The sequence below is a fragment of the Saccopteryx bilineata genome, chromosome 6 (genome assembly GCF_036850765.1).
Source record: "Saccopteryx bilineata isolate mSacBil1 chromosome 6, mSacBil1_pri_phased_curated, whole genome shotgun sequence".
NCBI classification, from domain to species: Eukaryota; Metazoa; Chordata; class Mammalia; order Chiroptera; family Emballonuridae; genus Saccopteryx; species Saccopteryx bilineata.
Window position 1 is genome coordinate 38,944,956 of NC_089495.1, and position 26,229 is coordinate 38,971,184.

At 42.7% G+C, this 26,229-nt stretch overlaps 1 protein-coding gene across 2 annotated transcripts in view; it reads right to left on the minus strand.

Annotated features, from left to right (window-relative positions):
• The window catches only part of COL4A2 (collagen type IV alpha 2 chain), a 199,705-nt gene that overhangs the window by 69,063 nt on the left and 104,413 nt on the right, over positions 1-26,229 (minus strand). For both annotated transcript variants that reach the window (XM_066234747.1, XM_066234746.1), the window contains exons 5-11: positions 7,757-7,891; positions 7,626-7,670; positions 4,471-4,587; positions 2,622-2,693; positions 2,207-2,242; positions 2,039-2,101; positions 188-223 (exon numbers count right to left, since the gene is read on the minus strand). In XM_066234747.1, coding sequence (XP_066090844.1) covers positions 188-223; positions 2,039-2,101; positions 2,207-2,242; positions 2,622-2,693; positions 4,471-4,587; positions 7,626-7,670; positions 7,757-7,891 — 504 coding nt within the window. The remainder of the gene's footprint in view (positions 1-187; positions 224-2,038; positions 2,102-2,206; positions 2,243-2,621; positions 2,694-4,470; positions 4,588-7,625; positions 7,671-7,756; positions 7,892-26,229) is intronic.

A 26,229-nucleotide genomic window follows, 5' to 3' on the forward strand; every position in this document is an offset into this window, starting at 1 on the left:
CCAGAGGTACCACGGGATTTCTCCTTGACGTTTATTACAGTGTGTCAAAAACCTACAAAATGGTTCTCACCACAAAATAAGCAACATGTATATGTAGCTGTTCACTAAGGAGTTCTATGGTCCAGAAAGACAGACACAGACACATAAGTCCCCCTTCCCTCTCCCTCACTCCCAACGATCAACTTACTGGCTGTCCTTTTGGTCCAGGGGGTCCGGGTGGTCCCTGCATAAATACAAAGAAATTTGTAAACTGTTTTCTTTATCGCAGGACCCATATAACATCTGCTAGAAAGCTCTGGGAAAGCCATTCGCTGTATATTTAGAACACCATGTCGTATGCATAGAGGTTTCTGATACATTCGTCTCAGCAGGCAGGAAGGGCTGGAGGGTAGAGGGCTGGGGTCAGGCCTAGTTCCCAGAAACTGCCGGCTGTCCACACACAGCTGTTTTGGGTTTGCTTTTCTGAGTTCAGACTTTTGACTTCATGCATGTCTTGATTATGTTTGTTCTGCTCCCTTTGCAAAGTCCCAGGCCCTGTCACTGCAGAGACTGTCCCTCCTGACTCCTTCTGGTGTTCCCCCTGGGCTACTTGTCAAGCACTTTATGCTGGTAGGTCAGCAAATGCTCACAGGCAGAATTAAGCTGCAGGCAAATTGTCGGGTTGAAAGTCCATCCACAAATATCACCATGCATCTATCTGCAAAGCACTGAGTGTTAACACCACACTTCCACGAAGATTTAAAAGCAGGTGAAAAGAATAATTTGTGTCAAGTACAAAGAGATTGACAGGTGGGTAATTTTAATGGCCACATGAAGAACTTAAAGTTGTCAAAACAGCTAAGGATGCAGCAGGTACAACCTGTTGTTTCATTTCCATGAACTGTGTATTTAAAGTATCACCTCCCCCGAAACCATGTAGCGTGTGTGCTTTGAGTTAACAACCACGTGCAATGGGAGAGCAAAGAACCTCTGATCATATAATCTCTGCACTATTCCATTCAGCCCAATCTTTCACAGCAGAGAGCTACTTGCGAACATGACTTTCATGGCACCGGGGGAACTTATTTTGTAGAAACAAAATCAATTAAATCAATTATTATTATTATCTAGAAGAAGAAATTATGTCTGAAGAAATTTTAGGGGTACTCCCACCCCCGACTATTAGTAGGACTGAACCTCTCCCCGCCTATGTGTCTCTGAGTCTCTGACTCTCTGTCAAGAGACCAGCCCCACATCCTCCCTTGACAGGGTCCCTCAATCTTGAGCGACGGTTTTCTGGAGGAAGGTCTCTCTCACCTGTAGCTAAAATCTCCCCTTACATATCTGAAGGTTTATTTGTCTTACTATTAAAAGATGTGGGGAATGAGAGTCAGAAACCTTGTTGAAGGAGCCAGTTTATCTCCAGGGTCCCTCGTGTGGTGGAGGAAGCGGCCCGAGGGCCACCCAGCACTAGCACCTCACCCTTCCCCTCCTCGCGTCTTCCTGCATCGAGCCCTCCTTCATCCAGGCACTTGTCTTGCGTCTCGCTCTATCATTGGAGCTCCAGGGGGGGTGAACACTGCAGACTGCCACTGGGGTGCGGGACTGCGTTCACTTTATTCAGTGATGTCCAATCCTTCACTAGCTACCACGGCCATGCCCGGGGGTGATCTACCTGCTATAGTGGCCATGCCGAGACAGGGCCTATTTCCTTTTTATCACCTTGTTGGACTTTGGTCTGCTCTGACCAGGGATGTCAGGCCATGGTCACATGGTTGGGTGTAGGTATGAAAGAGCTTGTACATGACTATAATGGCGCCCAAACAGCAGAAAGTTTAAATTTGACATAGTTGCCAAAATCTGAGTCCTCATTCTTTAACTCTTAATAGCAGCAAAATGTATGCCAGAGATGACCTAGTTTGTCTTGACTTTTTAAAATAGTGACCACAAGCATTATAGTATCGTGAAACTTTCGCCTGTAACAACAGTTGAAGAAGATGCCTCGGCAGAGGGTGCCTTGGCAATGATCCAGGAGTGAGCACATGCACGTGGGACTTACCGGTCTTCCGGGAGCTCCAACTGGACCCATTGGTCCTACAGGCCCCGGGCGGCCGGGAGGCCCCTGAGGACAGGCAAGAAGAGAAGGTTATTAAGAGAAGACTGGTATTTGGAGTCCTGAATTCTTAAAAATTTTCATGGAATCTTTTCTAATAAAAATAAAACTCACCTGGAAACCAATCAATCCAGGCTCTCCAGGTTCACCCTAATTGAGAAGAAATAATTTTCAGAGTTCTAGTTTTTAAACTAATCTTTAGACTAGTTACATTTTATGATAACACGGCAAACAAGTACCTAAGTTATATCAGCCCTAACAGGACACAGTAATGTTAATTGACCTAATAACTAGATTGTTGTGATTATGGGAAAGGGATGCACCCACAATTAAATGTAAGATTGAAAAACATCCTGAGAGGAAATAAAATGATTTTTAAATCAATCATGATTTTGGATTATTCCATTGTTCTGTGCATTCCTCTACTTCATTCGTTCTTACAACTCTGAGTTCACATGGAAATTAATTTCATTGATCAGAAATTTACTCTGGATTGCTGAATCAGGTCTCCCACCTTTAGCAAACTTACCCTGTATTTGTCGCGGTCCTCCCTAGACAGTGCATAAGGTTCCCCTTTCTGCCCTTTAGGTCCTTGGGGCCCCTACAATAGTACATAAATGGCAGAAAAAGAAAAAGGCAAAAAACCATCCATTAATATTCAGAGTAGCTATTGTAATTTGGATTAAATACTGATTTTTATAAGTAATATCCAACCACTCTATGGCTTACAGATTATTGTCAATACAAATCATTACATTTAACCACAAAAGTGAGACTTTTACTTTCATATTTATCAAATAGTATCTTTCTCCAAAGTTAAAATGCAAATACTTTCTAGGATTTAAATTATTTTCAAAAACCCAAATGAACACTAAGTAAACCAACCCTTTAGCACATCAGCATGTTTTTGTGTGTGTGTACTATTACTTCGTGTTTTATTTGGCATTAGCGTACTAAAAATATTAACAGGTACTCAGAAACACCATTTGTGGAAGAGATACTGGGTCATTCTTTAAAACTGAACTTGGGTCAAGTACATGTATCTATGTCTTAATACCTACACATAAAATCAATATTTTACAGTAATGAATATATTTGTTGAGAAGTTATTTTATTAGAATAGACTAGAAATGATGCTGCTTATTAAAAAGTCGAACCATGTAAAAAGAGTCAAAGAAGCAGAAACTGGAGGGCAGAGGCGTTAAATATGATGAGAAGTTGATTAGCTTCAAGGGGACACAGGTTAAGGGTGTTTATGATTCTTCTTCCCCTATCTTAAAAATGAAAACGTTTTACCAAATAAAGTGTTAGCATAACCCCGACTTTGCAGTATTTTAGTTGCAAGAGGGTAGCATTATACTACTGAGAAATATTTCAATGTTCTTTGCAAAGACCCAAAAACTAAATGAGAAAGAAGTAATACGTGAAAAAACTTCCACTGAAAAACAAAAACTTGCCGTGGCCAGTTGCTCAGTGGTAGAACGTTGGCCTGGCACGGGGAAGTCCCAGGCTTGATCCCTGGTCAGAGCACACAGGAGAAGCGACCATCTGCTTCTCTTCCCTTCTTCTCCCCCTTCTCTCTCTCTTCCCCTCTCGCAGCCAGTGGCTTAACTGGTTCGAGCGTCAGCCCCCGTTGCTGGGGATAGCTTGGTTGATTCAAGCATCAGCCCCAGACGGGGGTTGCTGGGTGGATCCCGGTTGGGTAGCATGCGGGAGTCTGTCTCTCTGTCTCCCCTCCTCTCACTTAAAAAATTCCTGTATTATATATGCTGAAGAATATTATTGTTCTTTCATGTCGCAAAGGATTTTAGAATCTAATAAAGATCATGACTAATAATTTTGTCAACCTTTAAGCTTTTTAAAATTTTGGTTTGACTATTCCTCTGTTATTCACTGTTATTTGAATCAGAGCCTGGAAGGAGATGAAGTGACACTTGGAAGAATGTAGGTAGGAGTGGACAATATAAACAAACCAATTGTTTTCTAGCTAATGTTTACAGAATGACTATGGAAAACAAAGTTACTTGAAAATCCAGGAAAATCCTGCCTAGATACTTTTGATAAAACCTCGGCAGGGAGGTATGTTTCATCCTGACCACTCACTAAGAAGAGAGCAATTTTTCCTTAGGGTATAAAAGGCAGGGTCAGCATGTGCTGTCTGCCCCCACCGGCAAGCCAACGGAAGACAACACACCATCGTTAGAAAGTTCCTCTAAGACAATTTCTTAAGGGTCCTGTGCTGGGTGTTCTGAGCCCCAGGAAAGAGAGCCCAGTGAGGACACGGAGTCATCCATACATTTCCGCCCGCAAGCGCCAGCTCTCCAGGTCCCAGAGCTGACCCTGTGAACAGCACGTGCTGTGCTGTTGCTGATACTCACAGGAGATCCGGGGAAGCCCCCCGTGCCGGAGGCTCCCTGGGGGCCCACGTCTCCTCTGGTCCCGTTGCAGCCATCGTAGCCGGGCGGTCCTCTGGGTCCCCCTTGACCAGGGTGTCCCTGGGAAAGAGGATAGGTAGTGAGTCATCCGGCCCACAGAGGTTTTGTTTCTAAACAGTTTTAAATCTTCTCACAAGAGATGATATCCCTGGCATGAATCCAAGGGAAAAGACAGCTCAAAATGAATGAATAAAAAAATTAAGTAGGGAAAGGCACACAGGTCAAGTTCTAAGCAGGGGAAAGGACTTCAAGACAAAGTCCTCCTTCTCAAGGGTTTGGTGAGCAGTCACCTGTCTTGGCATTTCCCTACCTGGTCCACTGGGTGACTAAGGGGACTCTTTCGGCAGGGCCAGGTAGGAGTGGATTTAAAAATTCTAGAAAATGTTCTAGAAGCAGTGATCTTCTCGGGACAATAAGGATGCCTTTATCTGTTGTGGCCAACTGACTTTTGGTAGTGAGTTTGACAGACCCACATCCTTAAGAGATAAGGAATTCTCTCATACAGTGGGATTTCATCAGTGGCTTAGCCATAGGTAGAAGAACTGATTTCCTTTGTGTATGTTCCTGAGAACACTCCTTTTTAGATGTTAAACATGAACAGAAGGCAAGTCAGGTGTTCAAAGATGTCAGTGGGAGAGGGGAGGCAACAGAATCGAGTGTCTTTCTAATAACTAGAGAGGGCCATGTGAAGTGTGTGGGTCTCTCAGTTGCATTCATTTGGTTTTAGGAGACTTCCGGGGGCTTGGGTTAACAATATATAATTTATACCATGGCCTGGCTTTGTTATACAAAAGATGGTTAGATAGATATTTTTTTTATTATGTAATTTCTTTCAAATTTTGATTTTTTTGATAATAGGCCAAACATATTCCAGAGTGATTTAGGATGTTTTCTAGATTTACTCTGAGGAATTTTGGGGAATTTCAAGACAAATGAGCAAGTTCTGCACAGAGTGCCTGTATTCTAAGTGTTACTAAGAGATACGATGATAAAAGTGTAAGTTTTCTTTTGTTTGCATTTTTTTTTTTTGCTTGAGATGTTCAAAACCACTGCTTTAGCTGGTGCCATCAGATATGAGCTCCAATAAACCTTCAGTCAACCCTCTGGGGACCAGAGGAATCCTGATGGCTTCTGGAAGCCACGGTACACAGTCACTCCAGCTGTTACAGAGCCAGCTGTCTGCAGGCCTTGAAGTGAAGTTCTCTTTTTTGAAGCTGATCCTTCAAATCCAGCCTGAATAAACAAGCTCTGTAGGGGTTGTGCTCAAGATCTACATTTTTGCTTCAAATGTACTACTGAGTTTCTTATTCTTCTCCTGAATTATCTGTCTGCTGTTGACCTTTCTGATTCCCTTAGAATTGATCTACGTCATTTGAAATTGTGTATCAATCTGATCTTTTTTTGAAATTGTGCTTCAAAGATGAATTTGAGTGATATTGAGCTAAATGTCCATCTCTTTTTGTTCATCTGATTAGATACATTTCTGGATGATACAACTCTAAGATTTTACTGCATGTCATTTTTTATATACGACTTCTAAGTGGCTAAAATTACCAAGGTCCTTCAAACGCTACACCCATTCACTGCTTAGATTTGTCAGGTGACATTTAAGTTAATATGTAGTATCAGAGTTTCTGTTGTTACAGAGACTATATATTTAGCAGCACCAAGATTCCGTAGAAAAAGGTTAGTTATCTGCTCATCACAATCACTCCCTCATGTGATGATTACTTTCTTTCTTATTTGTGAAATATTTGCTTCTGATATTAAATGAGTGTAAAGTGGAAAAGTAAAATATGTTAGCATAGTTACAATACTTTTCTATAATGTCATTCCATTTAAACTCAGATTTCAACTTTCAGAAGATAAAAACTGGTGAACAGTTCAAAGAATTCAAGAAAGTTTAAAAACGAGTGATTTAGTTTGAGGTAGTTGGGTGAAAAATACTTTCATTATCTGTTTAACCCTTGAAATCTACAGATTCTTCAACTGCACCAATTTCTCAAGATTCTGACTAATGAGCATGGTATTTCCTTATTTGTTCATGGCTGTACATTTTGTAACTGATGGATCTGTTTGTGTGCCCATCTAGGTGACATTTAGGATCCCTGGCCACAGATGTCTCATGCCTTGGTAATTGTGACTTCCTTTCTTGAGCGCTGACTGCTTCCTTCTACTGCTGTAAAAGTCTTTTTGAATGGGAAGCTAAAAAAATCTGAAGAAAAAGCATGAATTCCCTGTGACTACTCTCCACGCATGCTCTCCCTCTATTCTTCTGTAAGGAGGCGGCCCTGCCTGTGCAGCCTGGGAGATGAAGATTCTCTCTCCCTGTGTGCACACATGCGTGTGCATATCGGTGCACGTGCATGTGTAAGTGTGTGTGTGTGTGTGCGTGCACAAGTGAGCACAGGGACGGAGAACATGTGTATGCAGGGCCAGGGCGCAGACATCTGTGTGCATGTGTGCGGATCCTGAAGCAGATGTCCTTAAGCTTCAGCAGCAGACAGATGGGGTGAGTTTGAATGTGTGATAAACACATTTATCCCCGCTGTGGGATCTGCAGGAAGCCGGCCCTGGGAAATCTGCTCGTGGAGTCCTGTGAAGAAGGCTGTGAGTCAGGCTGCTTGCTTATTTTTTTTATGCCACAAGAAGTAAAGTAAACTAGGTTAGAAAAACACATTTGATTGCATTTCGAGATTTTCTCATGGATAACCCATGCCTCTTCTCCCCATGTCTGCGTGGTTACTCTGAAGAATTTGAGAAGCTGCACAAACGTTGAGCGGGGCTTCATTCCATCCACGGTCTGGGCCATGCTAAGCTACATTCGGGCTGATCCAGGGTTCAATTATTACAAAACTAATGTCCAGTTCTAGCAAAGTAGCCTCAATTCGGAAGCCAAGTCTAGAAGAACGTTTATAAAGGAAACGATTTGTCCAACATTTGACTGGATTCCAGGAGAAAAAGATGCACATAGAGCCCCACACGGTTTATGGTCTAAACAAAAAAGGAGGTTTAGCTCAAGATGTTTCTGGAAGTCGTAAACGTATTGGTTCACATGGCACAATGTTTTAAAATTCTAATCTTATGAAAAAACTTACAGGAATTCCGTCAGCACCAGGGAATCCAGAAACGCCTCTTGATCCCTATAAAGAAGGTAAACAAACTTAATGAAGGTCAACACACCCGCTGCCCTCCATAAAATCAGGGGCAATACCAGGTTTTTCCGTACCACGTCTCCTTTCGGTCCTATGATCCCCGGCGCGCCTCGTTCACCCTTGTCGCCTTTGCGGCCCTGCAGGCCTGGGAATCCTTGTAACCCCGGGGGTCCGGTGTACCCCTGGGGGCCCACTGGCCCTGGCTGACCCTGCAGAAACAACACACATTCAGTTTCCACAATCAATGGCAACGAACGTGCACTTTCAGGCGTGTAGCTTTGGAAACTAACACTTTTCATTCTCAAAGGGTTATAATCTTCAGGGAACAATCTCTGTAAACTACCATCTTCTGCCACCACAGCTACAGAGTGATTTCTGGCAAAGAAAGAATTCACAGAGTTTAAAGGAAAAAATTATTCAATGTCAGAGAAAATGATCCTAAATTGCTACAGTGATGCTATATTGAAATTAACAGTGAGCTGGAAAGAATCAATTGATTTTTATTATTTCTTAAGTCCTTTCAGTATAAAAAAAACTGCAACCACATTTCCAAGATTTTCATCCCTACCTCAATATAAAGCATACAGTGGATATAAGGTGGCTCTCAGAAGAATTGAAAGCAGAGACTTAAACAGATATTTCTACACGTATATTCACTGCAGTATTTTTTACAATAGCCAAAAGGTGGAAGCCGAGTGTCCATCCAGAGATGAATAAATAAACAAAATGTGGTCCATCCCTAAAATGGAATAGTATTCGATTTAAAAAGGAAGGGAGTTCTGACACATGTTAGAACACGAATAAACCTTGAGGACTTTGTGCTAAGTAAAATAAGCCAGACAAAGAAGGATAAATACTGTGTGATTCCACTTAGATGAGGTTCCCAGAGCAGTCCAAGTCACAGAGAAAGGGGAGCGGGGAGAGGAGACGGGGAGTCATTGTTTAGTGACTACAGAGTTTTAGTTGGTAAGATGAGAAAGATCTAGAGATGGAAAGCGATGATGTTTGCACAACAATGTGAGTATACTTAATGCTACTGAACTGTATAAAAATGGTTAAGATGGGTTAATTTCATGTATGTTTTGCCATAATAAAAGTAAAAAAATTAAAAAAGGGAATTCTATGTCTCTTATTAATGGAACTAATGTATGTATTAGAGTTATGTTCTAAAGACCCCTCCATACCTAGGTTAGCTTAAATTAAAAAAAAAAAAGAGTTCTGTCTTAATTTCTCTTTAAGAGAATGAGCCTACTGTTTATTCACTGTACAGAACCATTACCTGCTAAACCCGATTTCCTTTCCCATTTCAAATTCCTAATTTGCCTTTAGACTGAAGAGGGGATTGAGCCATTATTTCTAGCCTTCGTGTCCATTGCCTATAAGTAACTCTTCCTATATAAAGTATGCAGCTAAAAAATTTGTCATTACAGAATGTTTATCACCTGCCCACAACAGTCCATACCATTGCGGTGAAGCAAACAATCTCAAAATGCAGCCCAAGCTGCAGTATTAATGTCATAAGCACACCGGCCCAGAGGGCTGTGGGGAGATCCGGCCTCTGAACTTATCATTATCATTCCTACGCCGCTCATCCCTTTAGATGTCCCTCCACCCACCCCCAACGTGGAGGAAGCGGTGAAGACATTTTTTGGTATAGAAGATACGGATGGAGATTAAGGTTTTGGTTGGTAGGTAAGACCTACCCCAAAGCTCCCAACCCCCGACTTCTAAAACAATGGGGGCTTTTGGGAAGCCCCTCCGGTCTCCCTCCAGGCAAGGTCAAAGTTTTAGAGGGAGAGTGGGTTCTCCTGCTCTTCTACCCTCCACACGTTCCAGAGGAGTCCAGTCAATGCAGGAGTCAGCAGACACTCACCGAGGGGAGCCATTGCCAGCATCTTTCATTATGGTGGGCCAATGTATCTGATATCTTTGAAGAATATGATAAAAATGAGGCTTTCTAGTTGAGGGAAATTGGGGTCAAATACAGACAGCCCTGTCCTTGGGCATATGATACCCCAGGCTCATTCTAGTGGAATTCTAGTCAGGGGTCTTAGTATGCCACATTTGTTGTGAGTTTGGGACTAAATATGCTTTGATTCTGACTTTTATGACTCTTTCCCGGTTGTGCTTATTTTTGATTTTTGTTTTGTTTGTGGCTCTGTTAGAAAATAGTTGTTTTATGTTTATATACCATGCCCCTAAGCCTTAATTCCCTAATCATGATGAGGCTTGTCAATGTTTACAGGGAGTGTCCTTTGGGGGATGAAATGTTCCTCATTAGTACTGTCATTTTATCTGTCTACAAACTGTATCACTATCCAGGGGGTTACTGTATGGGGCCAATGAAGGGGAATACACACTACTCATCAGAATGGAATATATGTATCTTTTTTTTTTTTTTTTTTTTTTTTACAGAGGCAGAGATAGACAGGGACAGACAGACAGGAACAGAGAGAGATGAGAAGCATCAATCATCAGTTTCTCGTTGTGCGTTGCGACTTCTTAGTTGTTCATTGATTGCTTTCTCACATGTGCCTTGACCGTGGGCCTTCAGCAGACCGAGTAACCCCTTGCTGGAGCCAGCGACCTTGGGTCCAAGCTGGCGAGCTCTTTGCTCAAGCCAGATGAGCCCGCGCGGGACCTCGGAGTCTCGAACCTGGGTACTTCCGCATCCCAGTCCGACGCTCTATCCACTGCGCCACCGCCTGGTCAGGCGAATATGTGTATCTTAATGATGAAAGCCGCATTCTTGTCATGTACTCATTAACTGTTGTTCCTCAATTCTCTCTGATGGGGAATGTGACTAATGACACCATGTACTCATTTTCCTTCCATTGTCAGTAAACTTCTTTTTAAACTTTATGTCTTGGATGGGAAGTCTGACTTTTGGGATAAAACAGCAGTCTTTCCTTTTCTGGAGCAAGTTGTCACTTTTCCTTTTTATTGAGGTGAAATTCCCATAACACAAAACTAACCATTTAAAATCAGTATCCGGTACATTAACAATGTCCTCTGTCTAGTTCTAGAACATTTTCATCATCCCAAAGTGAAACCTCATACTCACTGAGTAGTCACTCACCATTTCCCCACCCCCCTCCCCCCCAGTCTCTGGTAACCACCAATCTGCTTTTAGCTTCTATGGGTTTACCCATTCTGGATATCTCATATAAATGAAATCATATACATGATATGTGATCTTTTTCATCTGGCTTCTTTCACTTAACATAATTTTTGGGGGGTTAATCCATGTATGATCATATGAGTACTTCATTCATTTTTATGGCTGAATAATAAAATTCCATTGCATGGGTAGACCATGATTTTGTTTGTCTGTTGTAAACAGTGCTATGAACATGCAGGTAGAAATATCTGTTTGAGTACTTGTTTTCAATTCTTTTGTGTATATACTCCAAAGTGGAATTATTGAATCCTATGGTCATTCTATGTTTATCTCTTTGAGAATTCACCATACTGTTTTTTCACAATGGCTGCACCATTTTGCATTCCTACCCACAGTGTGCCAAAATCTCCACGTTTCTGCCAACAATTGTTATTTTCCATTGTAAAGAAAAATACAGTCATCCTTGTGGGTGTGAAATTGGTGCCGTTCTGAAGAGTCATCTTGAGCTTCTGACAGATGGAACATTTCACAAAATTTAATCCAGCTTCCGTCCAGGGGAAGGGCCAGGAAAAGTCTGGAGAGAATCCGAGTTAGAGCCCCGTCCTTGGGGACTGAACTTTCAGTTTTGCCCACAGTTCACATCCAACTTTGCCGGGACTAAATAAACATTTTTGTCATGGTCCAATGACCTTCATATGCATGCTCCGGTCATCAGGGACCAAGGTTTTTCCCGAGGATATCCTGCCCATGCTTGCACCTTGTGTGCTTGTCAAGAGCAGCTAGAATGACCAGGTAAATAAAGAGGATTTCCCTCTGTGCTAATTAATCATCACTGTTATCAACTTCCATCCTTGGTTGAAAAGTCCTAATCGGAAAAGTTATTTCCATCTCTTCCTTTCCTTTTGTTAAAAGTGATGTTAAAAATAAAAATTAAACCAGAAAGAATAGAACTCTTGTTGAAATGTTTTTGTATAAATTTCAAAAGCTCCTAGATTACTAAAACTCCTAAAATTCTGCTCACAAAAATTAGGAGATATCATCACTTCATATTCATTTTTGAAATATCCCCTGATTTTTGTGAGCAGTATATTTATTACAAGCCCCAAAAACCATATTCTAGGTCCCGTCCCCAACAAAGATTTTGATATGTATAGATGTACAGAAAATAGGATCATGAAAAGTATCATTTAAGTGTGTATCCTCGGGGATGAAGCACCGTTACAGGTCTTAAAAAAATGGTTCACCTCATTTTATCCCCATGAAAGATGAATCAAGTAGGCATCTCCCCCACTTGTGAGGGGCGAGACAGTGGAGGCTCGGGAAGGTTTGGCAGGGAGAACGGACAGTTACACAGTTAGGTCCGGGGAGTGGGGCTGACTCTGAGGCCTTCCATCTTGCCATTATTCCTTCCTGCCCAAGTGAGGTCCGTGGGCTACATCAGCTACCCAGCAGCTTGGGAGAAACGCAGAGTCTTAGGCCCAGCCAGACCTCCTGACCTGCAATGAACATGGTCCCCAGGAGGTTATGAGAATTACTGCATGACTTTACCCTCCTTCCCTTCCTGACATTCTTATGGGAGGAGACAGGCATCTTTTATTATTATTATTAGTAGTAGTAGAAGTATTTTTATATTCTGTATTTCCTTTTTATTAAACTTATTGGGGTTACATTGGTTAACAAAATTATACAGGTTTCAGGTGCAGAATTCTACGACCATCATCTGTGTACTGTATTGTGTGTTCACCAGCTCAAGTCAAGTCTCCGCCCATCACCGTATATAGCCCCCTTTACCTTCCTCTGCTTCCCCGTATCCAACAGGTATCTCTTAATCAGAAATATCTCTTATGCACGAAGCTGGACCTCAGAAGAAAGGCTGGGCTTATTGAGTCAGACAGAGGAAAATCTAACATTTATGTTTGTTAAATGCTATTTTTAATTAAATTTTTCTTGGTTGTATGCTTCAGCGATACTTGCAGCAAAACAGAATGAACTTTGCTGTGAGGATGGAAGGCTTGCGCAATGCCTCCCCCCTTCTGAAATCACTACGGGAACCTGTGTGGGATGTCCGAGGTCAGGTCTAGAAGCCAAAGTCTGAGAGAGGAATGGAACGAGTCCAGACTTGACTACACATTGCTTAAATGCCATGGCTACAGAGCGAATGCACTTGACATCTTGAGACACTGACAAGGTTTTATGAATTTGGAATTTTCACTTCTGTAAAAGGGGCAAAATTTAATCGGATTATGTGCACGTGTGGAATAACTATAGCTTCAGACTCAAAAGGCGAAAATTGATGGTAATCAGGGCCCTGAGAAATTTCACATCCACGTAACCCCAAGGGGGTGCCTGTTTGTATTCATAGTAACCTAACACTAGCCTTGGGTAAAGAAGTAAGAAGAGCTTCATGTATCAGGAAAGGATAAAGAGAGATGTTTCCAAAGATAACCCTGCTTCACTGCACACCAGGATTTCTCATCTACAGTACAGTATTTTACTGGTAGAATAAGAATAAGCTTTTCTTGAGTTACTGGCCAACATCTGAATACTAGGAAATCCCTTCTCCTCCCTAAGTTTACTCTTCCTGTCTCCCCTTTTATGGGCACCGGGCGTCCCACCAGACACCCCATGTCCTTTGTCCTCTCCTGGGGGGCCCCTCCCTTCCTTGGCTGTTGACGACGTGTTCCAGACCTTCCCGGCCTTCTGATGCTGCAGTTCTTGGTGACTCTCAGGGGATCCCAGTCTAATTCCCAGCTTATCCTGTGAGCTGTTCACACACATTTGAAACTACGTAAAATGGCCCCAAAGGCAAGAAGGGCTACTTTTTAGGATTCAGGAAGACAATTCCTTCATCTAAAATTAAGAACTAGTCACTGTTCTTAGGGCTGATCATTGGCATTTTTGAGCAATTAAGACCATATTCCAAACTAACACTTGAAGGTCGTATTTGAGCACTGCATTATATACATAATAAATATCAGTAAATAATGTTCCATACAAAACAGATAAAGCTGATGTTAAATCTGCCATATTTTGCCTGTAGCTTCTAATTTAATACAAAACAAATCATTAGCCCTGCCCTCGATACTATTCCAAATTAAGGATTCCACTTACACGTGGCAAAATTATATGGGCTCTCAGAATTCTTGCATTCTAAAATCATCTGACACAGATTGTAGGACTAGTGTCAATATGAAGGAAATAACATCCATATGTACGGAACTAACCCTTGACCTTACCTCTCTCCATTACAAACATTTAGTCAAAATGGATCACAGACCTAAATGTAAGAGCAAAAACTATAATACTTCCAGAGAAAAATACAGGGAAGAATCTTTGTGACTCTGGATTGGCCACGACTTCTGAGATAAGATACAAAAAAATCACAAGCCATAAAAGGAGAAGATAAGACTAAAATGTTTGATCTTCGAAAGATACTGTTAAACATAAAAAGCAGGCTACGGACCGGGAGAAGTGTTTACAAAACACATTCCTGATAAATGACTTATCCAGAATATGGAAAGATCTCCCAGAAATCAATAAGGAAATGAACAACCCAACTGAAAAACATGGGCAAAAGATTTAAACTGACCGAACCGTCACCAGAGAAATGCACGAATGGAAAGTAAGACTGTGAAAAGATGTTAAACGTCATCGGTCATTAGGGAAGGTAAATGAAATCCAGTAAGGCAGTGGTCCCCAAGCTTTTTTGGGCCACGGACCAGTTTAATGTTAGAAAATATTTTCATGGGCTGGCTTTTAGGATGGGATGGATAAATGTACAAAATAAAATTATGCGACCGGTGTAAAAACTGTGGTATTTTAAAATATAATTGTCGAACTTACGAGACAAGCATCAAAAGTGAGTCTTAGATAGATGTAACAGAGGGAATCTGGTCATTTTTTAAAAATAAAACATTGTTCAGACTTGGATAAAAATAAAACGGAAATAATGTAAGTTATTTATTCTTTCTCTGCAGACCGGTACCAAATGGCCCACGGACCGGTACCGGTCTGCGGCCCGGGGGTTGGGGACCACTGCAGTAAGGTCTACGATATAGCCACAACTACTAGACCGGCTAACACCCAGAGAAAACACTGGTAGTGCCAAGTGCTGGAGAGGATGCAGAGCGAGCGGGAAGGCAAAGTGGGCACCCCTGTGACAGGCAGTTCCTACAAAGTGAAACAGACACCTACCATACGATGTGCAGGCAAACGTTCATAGTGGTTTGATTTATTTTAGTGAAAAACTGGAGACAGCCTGAATCTCCATCAGCTAATGAATGAAGAAACAAACTGGTATATCCATACAGTGGAATATTAGTCAGCAATAAAAAGGAAGAAATTTGTCTGATGTGTGCAACGAGGAAGAACCGCAGAGGCATTACGCATGATGAAGCCGGACACAAAGGCTCCGGTCCTATTAATATGATATTAGGCTATCATCTTATTTATATGACATGCTAGGGAAGGCAAAACTAGGAAAACAGGTCAGTGGTTGCCAAAGGTGGGGCCCAGGGAGGGGACTGACTGAAAAGGGCAAAAGGAAACTGCTGGGGTCATGGACCTCTTTTATATCACGATTCGGGTGGTTGTTATATGGCTGTATACATTCTCTATACTCATTGAGTTGTATGTAAATTATGCCTCAATAAACTTGACCTAAAAACAAACAATCACAAAAGGAGTCTGGTGTGAAGGCAAAGGTTAAGAACAGAAGCCTTGAAGTTTATCGGTATACTGGGAATGACCAGATCCATTTTATACATTTTTACCAGTGTATTTATAGGACAGCTAATATTTCCAAAAGGAAGAAGAGTGGACACTGTAAAAATAAAGAAAAGAAATTTCTGCCCAAATGCTTTTTAAAAATTGCTAGAGAAATGAATACATCTGAAGAAATCAAGACCTAGCTTTCCCTGTGTGAAATCTGGTCTGTTTGAGTGTGATCCTGAGAGCAAGTAGACCCGTCCAGCACACAGCCCATAGGACAGCAGAGCTGGAAGTGAGTCAGGACCAAATTATACCCACAAGTGAAAAACAAGCTTAAGACGTCACTAGCTGTCATTATGCATGATTTTCATAAAAAACAAAAATCAGCAGGTATCATCTATTGCTATCAGATGTTATTGTATAGTGTATTGTATTGTATAGTGTATTGTATTGTATAATTATTTATCTGAAATAATTTGACTTGGATAGATTCACATTTTAAAGCAGAGAAAAATGTATCACCTCCTGTTCTCCACCCATAGGACCAATAAGTCTGAAAACCTTGGCTCTTTATTCTAAAAACAGACAGCCCATGGGCAGTCCCACTTAATGACTTTTAGACGAACGTGAGGCCAAGCTTTTTATAGACTGGATGTGATTTTGCTTGGCATATGTTGGAAATGTTAATTTTTCTGGGAAAGCCTTTTATTGCCTGTGATTGCAGCCATAAACACATTTCGTTTGCCTAAAGGTGAACCGTTGCCTAACAGACTGACTTGATTTCCTAAGTCTGCTGTCCTCCAACAAGACTCGGAGTTGAGTGCGGACGAGCCAGGGCCTCTGGAAGCGCGGGCGGCAGGGGAGGAATGGGCCGGAAGAAGCGGATTCTGGGGCCACAGGAAGCACATGGAGACCTCTGGTTGGCAGGTCTCCCAGAAAGTAGATACGCTCTAACTTAGGAGCTGTCAATGTGGCATACAGTATCAATGATAACAATCACTAATATCAGTGATCATCATCAAATAATCTTTCTGTCTTTATGAGTTAGTAACACAGAGTATCATCAGGTTATACTTATACAATTAGAAAGTGACAACTACAATACAATAGGTAGCGCCTCTTGAATTATCAAAATCATAAAGCTACAGGTAATGAAAATACTTAGCTCCCTGTACTTATGGTCTCAATTATAGATTATTAATTTTCATGAGCCAACAGCACGTGCCATTGTCGTACTAGTATTCCTAGGTCATGTTTTGAGGCTCTAGTCAAGTGTGACACGATTCACAGTAAAGGCTGTGTGTTCTAATTACTCCGTGTTTCCATCATTGCCTAGTGGGGAGCTCTGTAAAGCGTGACCGGTCACCACCTGGGGAATGCTGTCTACCAATGGGAGGAGTGAGAGGAAATATCGTGATCATGGCCTTCCAAATACTGGCCTCCCCACTGCGATCGTCAACCAGGCTGGCAGTCGGAGAGTGACATTTTAGCATCTGTGGCACAGACCAGGAACAGAACCAACAGTTATATTTATTTTGCATTTAGACTAAACACAGTCACATGAAAGAAAAATATTCTTGAGGTTAGCATTATATGGCGTTGGTCTGTTATGAAAAATAAATCGGCCAACAAAGAAGAAAAGGTTAAGAACAGGAGAGGGTTCTGACTTGGCTGTAGTACACAGATTTTTTCCTTGTTAGTCTTTATTTGAAATGTTCCTGAATAGAACATGTTTTAAATAGAGCTCCAAATTTTCTGTCACCAGCAAAGGTGTGGCTTCCGTTCTCCTCTCGCTCCTCTCCCTTCTCTTACTCCTCCCTTGGATTTTAACTTACTTACCTATTATTTTATATTCGTTAAAGTTACTTAGTGTCTATTTCTTTTTAAAAATTTTTATTTTTAAATTTACATACAATGAAAACCATTTTTTTGTGTATAGTCCCATGAGTTTTGAAAAGTGCTCAGAATGGTGTCACCCCTAAGCTGCTCCTTTGTCATCAAGCCCCCTCCCACAACCTCGTTAATCACTCTAGTCTACGGTTTTGCCTCTTCCAGGCTAACAAACAAGCGGAATCATACGCTATGTCATCTTTTGAATCTGGCTTCTTTCACTCAATGTAATGTATTTGAGGTTTACCCATCTGTTTCTGCCCTGTTTTGTGCATCAACAGTTTGTTTCTTATATTGTTGAGGGGTATTTTGTTGTATTCCATTAGCATAATTTGCTTACCTACTCACTTGTTGAAGAACATGTGAAATGCTTCCGGGTTTTGGTGAATGTGGATTGGGCTGCTATAAACATTCATATATAGCCTAACCAGACGGTGGCGCAGTGGATAGAGCGTCGGACAGGGATGCAGAGGACTCAGGTTGGAGACCCTGAGGTCACCAGCTTGAGCGCAGGCTCATCTGGTGTGAGCAAAGCTCACCAGCTTGGACCCAAAGTCCCTGGCTTGAGTAAGGGGTTACTCGGTCTGTTGAAGGCCCATGGTCAAGGTACATATGAGAAAGCAATTAATGAACAACTAAGGTGTTGCAACAACAACAAAAAAACCTGGTGATTGATGCTTCTCAACTCTTTCAGTTCCTGTCTTTCTGTCCCTATCTATCTATCCCTCTCTCTGACTCTCGCTCTGTCTCAAAAAAAAGAAAAAAAAAAAAAGGTGACCCTGTCTGGGTAAAAAAAAAATCCTTTAAACATTCATGTATGGCTTCTTTTGTGTGGACATTTTGTTTTTTTGTGTGTGACAGAGACAGAGAGAGGAACAGACAGGGACAGACAGACAGGAAGGGAGAGAGATGAGAAGCATCAATTCCTCACAATGGCTCCCTAGTTGTTCATTGATTGCTCTCCCACATGTGCCTTGACCAGGGGGCTACAGCAGACCGAGTGACCCCTCCTATGTTTGTATAAATACCCAAGAACGGCATTACTGGGTCATACAGGAAGGCCATGCTTGACTCTACTGAAGGCAGCTGCAGAGCCCTGGCTGCTCCACTGTGCACTCCCGTCAGTGCCGTCGGACAGCTCCAGGAGCGCGGAGCGCTGGGTGTCCTCAGGTTTGTTCTCGTAGCCATTCTCCAGATTGGCAGCGCTCATTTCTTTCTACTAATCTCATTCCTTTTGATTAGCACAGTTTCTACATGTCTGCTAATCCTAGATCCAGTTCAGGGTTCAGAGTTTCCATTGATAGTATCAGTATCACTGTGGCTGCAACATCCTTTTGCAACGAGACACGCAAAGGCGCTGCCAGCCCCCACCACACTGTGGGTCATGACCCCAGTGGTTTGCTCACAGTCAGTGGGATCGTGACCACTGTTCGGTCCCTTTGCTGCTGCCCATAAATACAAACAACTCAAAGTCAGCTCCAGGAATATGTGAGTTTTGTTTCCTGGACGGGTAGGCCTCAGAGGGGGGTAAACCAGCCCAAACCAGGTATCAGGCCTGAAAAATGACCTCAGAGCCACGTGCCTCAAACACAGGGACTGGCCAGGATGATCTTTGATGGGGCCAGCATGTCACCTTGAACTTCCAAAGAGGTGGGGAGGAAAGATAATAATAATAAAAATTCTACCGTACAGAAACTAAAGAGAAATTCTATCCTAAATTCTTACCCATTGTATAGATTTCATTTTATTTTGGGTAAAACATTATTCCCTTCTCATACAGTATTGTACAAAATATATGTCGGTCTTTGTGGTACAGGAACACCACCTTCATTCTCTAGCAAGTTTCTTACAGGGAAGAAGAACAGCCGTTGAAAATAGGCTAACATAATATTACTTTCCAAATTGAGACACCTCTGCTCTTCGCCCTTGGGAACCTAGCGCATTCCCGAAGGCTTCAGGAGATACCAGAGATGGAAGGGACTTCAGAGAGCTCCTACAGGAGGTCCTCGTGTCAGCAGCGTTGGCATCACTCGGAGTTCATTAGCAACGAGGGTCCCTCAGACAACACCGGACCCACCAAATCAACGCTGCATCTTAACAAGATGCCAGCTGACCTGTGTGTGCCTCAGCACTAGAGAGGATCTCTCGGGAAGTGGTCCCTGCCCCAGGATTGGTTTTGACTGGCTGTCAAAGCATCCATTGGAGGGAATGTCAGGCCTCAAGAGCTCAGTCTGGGGGGAGGGGAGAAGCCTGAAAAACTACGGCATATAAGCTACCCAAGCAAGTCAAATGCAGAGCCAGAGGACAATTCTCACAACGGACAGGCGAGGGAACAGCCCAGGAGGTGAAGTGTCTCGCCCACAGCTCTGCCGACCCTTCACCCAGGAGCGTTTCACACTGCTCTGACCACACTCCAGGTGTTCACTGTGAGCGTCATGGGACTCTCCACCACTGACCCTCTGGGGGTTTGCTTATCCCATTTGTGAAATGCAGGTAGAGGCTTCTAAGGCCCCCTCCAGCTTTAAAATCCATCTCGGCCATGCACAGAAGATTATGTGAATATCTTCCACAGTGGATGGGAATTGTAGCACCCGCAAAATGCTTTAAGATGAAATTTTCTGGTGTTTTTAGTATTTATAATAATTTTCCTTCCAGAGATTAAAGACTAAAACCCATAAAGGTTAATGGCCTTATTCTGGTGACTTTAAAAACAAGGGCCAGTCCATGTGCCCTGTGGCAGAGGCTGGCTGGCTCACTTGGGCTGGCTTTGGATCTAGCAATGCTCCTCCAGCCAGTCCGTGGTGACTCCCAGGTCCCCTCCCTGGGCCCCAAATCCCTACTATTCATTTGCGAGGGGCGGGGCTCAGCAGAGCTCTGGAGCAGACAGTTGCATAGAGCACAGCACAGTTTCTGCGAGTTCTTTTTATGCCTTGTGCCATTTTATTTTCTGGAAAAAAAAAATAATTTCGTTCTTTTTAACAAAATACATGTGACCTCCCTCTACCCCTTCAAAAGAAAACCTAACTAATCTACCCCAAATCTTATGAATGTTTAAACTTAAGTCATTCAAAGTCTTAAGAAAAAGAACTATATTTTGTTTTGTCTTTTGTGAGGAAAAGCTGGAAGTGGCTTTCTAAGGCTAATGAGAAAATAGAATCCATGCTGAGTTCAAAACAACAGGCACAGTTTTGCATTTAAGTTGAGATCAACCGAAGGAAAAGCAGCCCAGCTCGCTCTAGGGTGGGAGCTGATAGGAAGGGGGTCCAATTTCCTGGGGAGGTGAGCTCAGCGCATGCCCAGAGCCTTACACTCTGATGGAGGTCCCTGCGGTTGCAGAAAGTCTCAGAGTATCCACTGTCCTATCCTAGAAGACGGAGGGGTAGTGGCTCCCTCTGATATACTGCTCAAGTCATATTAAGCAGAAGCTCCCATTCTGGGTTTTAGCATGACCTGCCCACTTGTGGCTTCCCACATGCATGTACTCTCCTCCAGACTAACTGAGCTCCTGACAATTGGGCCAGTTTCTCTTGTAACTCAGGGCCTTTGCATATGCCCACCCGGATTGCCTGATGACTTGCAGGGGCCCTAGAGGACATTTTCCTGAGTGGGGAGCTAGATTACATACTCCCTCAGCATGCTCTCACAGCACTCACTGTGCTGCATGTTAGGATGTGCCTCATTTGCATGTCTGTCTCTAGCATCTCTTACAAATTTTGACATACATAATAAAAATGACTCACTGTTAAGTCAAATAAATACTTTATTGTCTGTTAAGTCAATGAGTTATGGTTCTGCAACTACTCAGTTCTGTCTGACTCCAAAGTTCAGGTTCTTCCCACATGGAAGTGAAAAGCCAGAGTCTCCTATTTTTAGGCCATTTTTTATGACCGTTATAACACACTCATGATTTCTGAAGCACTTCGCAACCCAGCTCCAGTGGAGGCCTGTCACCCTCTTGTCTGTCCCTGCATGCTCCCCCCTCCACTCAATTCCTTCAGTCACTTCAATACGTCAACATATGTCACCCACAACCTCGGCTCTTCTCCAGTATCCATGCTGATCTGTGGGGTTTCTGATTGTGGGGTCTACCTGACGATCTGGCTTTATCTGTCTGCATTGTCAGAGGGAATGTTTTCCAGGCCTCTAAAATGGAGTCATAGGAAAGGACCACCCAGACTTGTGAGGAGAAGTGCCGGCCCTATCAAAACCGTGCTTGGGATCTGATAAACAAGACATGATCTGCTGAGATCGAGAACTGCTGAGAAATGAGGCAAGGGTTTTGGAATGCCAGGACTCCCTCCTCCAGGAGATTTAGTTCTGGTAATATCTGAACCAAGATGTTTTGAGGACAACCATCAGTGATACACCAAACATGCCTTAGCCATTTATCAAAACGACTATGACTCAGGGGGGGTTAAAGGTTATGGAGAAAATGTGGGAGTTTGCCAACACAGGTCTGTGAAAAAGCTATAAAAGGAAGATTTTCAATGCTTACTGAATGGCTCTATTTTAAAATAAAATTTTAACTCTCCATCAACAAAGGACACCTTATTACTTTTTATATTCCCGGTCTGAGGAAAACAGACTAGAAGGAATACCTTGCAGTTCTTGTGATCAACACTAGGTGGCAGTCAGCTGCATTCTTTGGCAGCAAAGAACCTACCCCACTTGAGAATGGCAATGTTAAAGATTTTGCGATTGTACTGGGTTATGATGACACCCCTCAATGGAACAGAGGGCAAATCCCTCAGCTGACATGGGGATTTGCCCTCTGTCATCAGACTTTGCCTCCCATGGGGAAAATTCTGATGAAAACTTTGCAGAATTCCAATGGTGTCTAGAGAGCATGTAAAATTCCATTTTTATTTTTATAGGGCGGCTGAACTCAATAATTAATTATTTTACAATTCAGTTCCATTGTGACTTGCCCAAAGGAATATGTTCTAAATATTTATATATATAGACATGTGAGGACCTGCTAGACTCGGACCCAATGAAGTGTTCTAAGAGATAATGATCAAATTATCAGGTTTGATCCTGGTATGGGACTAAGTCATAAAAACAAATAACATTTCTAAACTAGAGCAGTTACTGTTTGGAGCATTCTCCAAGAGTAAACTGATTTAATCTCTGCAACACCGTTACGAATTCAGTACTGTTCTTATATTCACTTTATGGCTGAAGAAACTGCGGCACAGAACGGTATGAGCCGCTCAGCTGGTTTGGAGAGGAGGGATTCACACCCAGCTTTTCAGAACAGTTCTAGAGGGCATTGTCACTGTGCATTTGAATGTCCCTTGGGTAATGGATATGATTTTGGATGCTGATTATATCTCTTTGACTGATCCTCATGAAGCTATAATCAAGCCAGAAACAGATGGACAAATTGACCAAATAAACATATGGATGCTTGGGGTCCACGGAAACCCAGACGAAACAGAGCTAGTCACCATCCTGTAGCAATTATCTAAGAACCTGCTTCCCTGCATGAACCCAACAGCTGCTCCACTGTGGCCATTTCACGGCTGATTAATCCTCCTTCTGCTAGGAAGTGAGCGGGCCAGAAAGAGAAGGTGAAACTCAAACAAGTCAATTCTGTTACTTTTTAGCAACTCTGGTCTAAAGGTATGCAAGGAAGTCCTGGCAGGGGGCTGGTGGGTGGGGCCATAGACTAAAACACTGAACTATCAAAACACTGGCAGGATAGTTAGCTCTATCTCAGAATCTATGTTTTCTCTAGCTTCCATGAACAGATTTATTGTTGAAGAAAGACTGTTAGATTTCTGAAGTGTTCTGGACTTTCCTTTTTATGGTAAAAAGATTGCAGTTTCTGAACAAAGGGTTTAGCAAGATTTTTGAGAGGTTATGTTTCCAGGTACAGGAAAGTTTTTGGAAAATCGGGTGCCTTCCTCCTGGGAGAAAGAGTTCACTCAGAGAGAAGACCATGTAGCTAAAAACAGATTGGGCAGGTAAGCCTTGAGGCACCGACCTCAGAAGGGAACTGATATGAACCGGAAGTCAGGGCACAGCCAAGGATGGGGGCAGGACTCCCCCCGAAGAGGAGAGAATGTCTGAATGGGTAGCTATTTGCTTGTGAACAATTCAAAAAGGTATTAAAGTGACTTCTAATTTGATGATGCGAGAGACACTATGTGGACAGTATTGCAGTTGTCTCTTAGAGTAAGCGTGTGAGAAAAGGAATCCTTGAAAGAGATGTCGAAGGAAAGGGATGAGAAGGTGGTAGGTGAGCAGTCATGGAAGGCAGGGTTTTGAAGAGGTGACTGAGGTGGTAGCACCAGAGGCAGAGGTCTTTAAATCAGGTGGGGAAGGAACTTCTATGTATCTTAACCATACGGGGTTGTCCAAGAATATAGAGAATATAGAGTTCCCGGTGGTCTACAAATGACCAGAATTGTATTTGTGTAGAGCTGGACAACACCCTCAGGATGTCAGCACCACCTTACGGTACAGATATTTGATATGGATGAATTAAATGATAAGCTCGGGGGTAAATCCTAAAAGAAAGATCTAATCTAACTTTGTGATGATGACAAGCCCTAAGTGGCCTGGACCAGGTGACATGGTGAGTTAGTGGTGAGCAGCCTGACATTCCAGTTCATTCATCTTTCACACTCCATATTGCCCTGGAAGTTTAACAGTGGGAAAGGTTAAGCAACAGACAGTGACACCAGGTCAAAATTCAGTCTTCCTTATTTACATCTTTAAAAGTATCTAATATTTTGGAATTTGTTCCTCGAAGTATTTTTTTTTACAGAGATATTATCAATAATACGTAATGCATTGCTGAAAGTTCTGGAGCTACCGACCCACTGGAGCCACATGATGGCAACATTCATGGGCCACAGAGTGAATGTGAGTAGAAGGTATTTAGCCCACTATCAGGGTTAAATCTAGTGAACAAAGGGCCGGAGCTCACAGTCGTGTTTGACACTGCTGATGGCTATCTGGACATCCTGGACTTCCCTCCTAAGACTCCCCGGTTTACAGTGATTACTTGGACGGACACTGAACACACATCCGCAATTAAAAAAAGAACAACAAACCACGAGAAATTGATCTGTTTTCAGTCTGGTAGGAAGATAATGGATGGCTCATTCGTCCAGACATGAAACTCAAGGTCTTGGGCGAGAGGAAACCAAATGCCATTAACATCCATTCCAGAGGAGTGACTCAGCTAGGGCACTGTTCTTATGACAAGGGGTGAAAACAACCTCCAGAACATTCGTTCTTCTCAACGGCATTTGTTGAAAGAAAAACAAATAGTTGTTTCATCCACAAAAATGAGAGGCAACAACTGCATGCGGCTGCATTTCCAAGGCACACACTTATTTGTGATATGCTTCTCGTGCATTCGAGGTTCTTCTGCAAAGGTCTTACGACATCACTTATGACAAGCAAAGGTGTGCACGGTTCATTTTATAAGCAGGCAGCAATTATGAAGAGAGTCAAAGACCTCGAACAGGGTTGGAATTAACATGGCCAATTCTTGCCTTCTTTGAGAGTGAGAGTCTCTACATTGTACAATAGTTTACCCATTATGAATTAGCAGTTCAGCTTCTTAATGGGATTGCCCTATACTGCACCCCTCTGCCCACAGCTAACGTGGGGCTCAGATGACTTCCAGTTTCACCTCCTCCCCACCCTCCATTCCGGTCAGGGGAATGCCCCATCCTCAGTCCTTCCTGTGCTGTTCACATCACCACAACGTGCGCATGCTCGCCTCCTCCCTGCAGTGAGTGGCCTTTCTCCCGTCTTCTGGGGAACCGACACTACATGCTGCCCCTCTTCAATCCTGTCTCCAGTCTCTGAGGCCGGGACCCTCTCCTGGCCTTTCTCTAGCCTGTCGTCACTTCCACACATGTCTAGCCTACCCAACAAGCTCAGTGCTACACCTTGACTAGAAAGGGTGTTCCCAGAGGGCTCATTTAATTCCACATGAAACTAGATACTAATCATTTGGAATTAATCTTGCCCCAACCATCCCCATCTGGGTCTTCTGTCAGAGAGTCCCTGTATCATGCAGAAGCATGGTCTCGTGATTACTCTGCCCTCTTTCCAATATCATCGGACCAGAGGAAGAGGGAGGCTGTGTGGACGCCTGTTCAGATGGCGGCGGCAGCCTTACGGACCAGCTTCGGCAAGCTTCGGCATCTCTAACAAGCTTCGGCATCAGAAGCAACTGAAGACTTAGTCCTTCACCATTCAGCAAGCAAGATCTAGTTAAGCAGTTCACTGATCCTCGAGTGTTTATTGATCATAAATGGAATTAGAACTACTATTTAGTTCTGTCTATCTATCTATCTATCTATCTATCTATCTATCAATCATCTATTTAGGTATATATCTTAATATATTTAGAAAGTGTGAGAATACGTGAAGGAGAAAAATATATACATGAAAAAGAACAAAAATTGAAGACTCTATTAGAAGTTAACGTCTAGCAAAATAGTAGAAAAAGTATCTTGGCTTCTTTATAAATTAAAACAACTGAGCATTCACTTTTAAGTTCCAAACTAGATTACAATGACCTCACATGCTCATAGACAGTAATTTTACCCTACCTGGATGCCCCAAGATGGGTCTGGTTTTACTCACATGGGAGTAGGTCACCCAATAGCGTGGTGTCCATATGCAAATAGAATTGTATGCTGCATATCTCTGCTAATGTCCTAGCATGTTGGCAGTTACATTGTAACAACTTCAAGATCAGACAGCATGCAAATCTGTGCAGCATATCTCTAGGACTGTGTGGTAGGCTGCATCCAGTGAATGCTTGGTGGTACAGCCCTTCTCCCTACTTCTGTG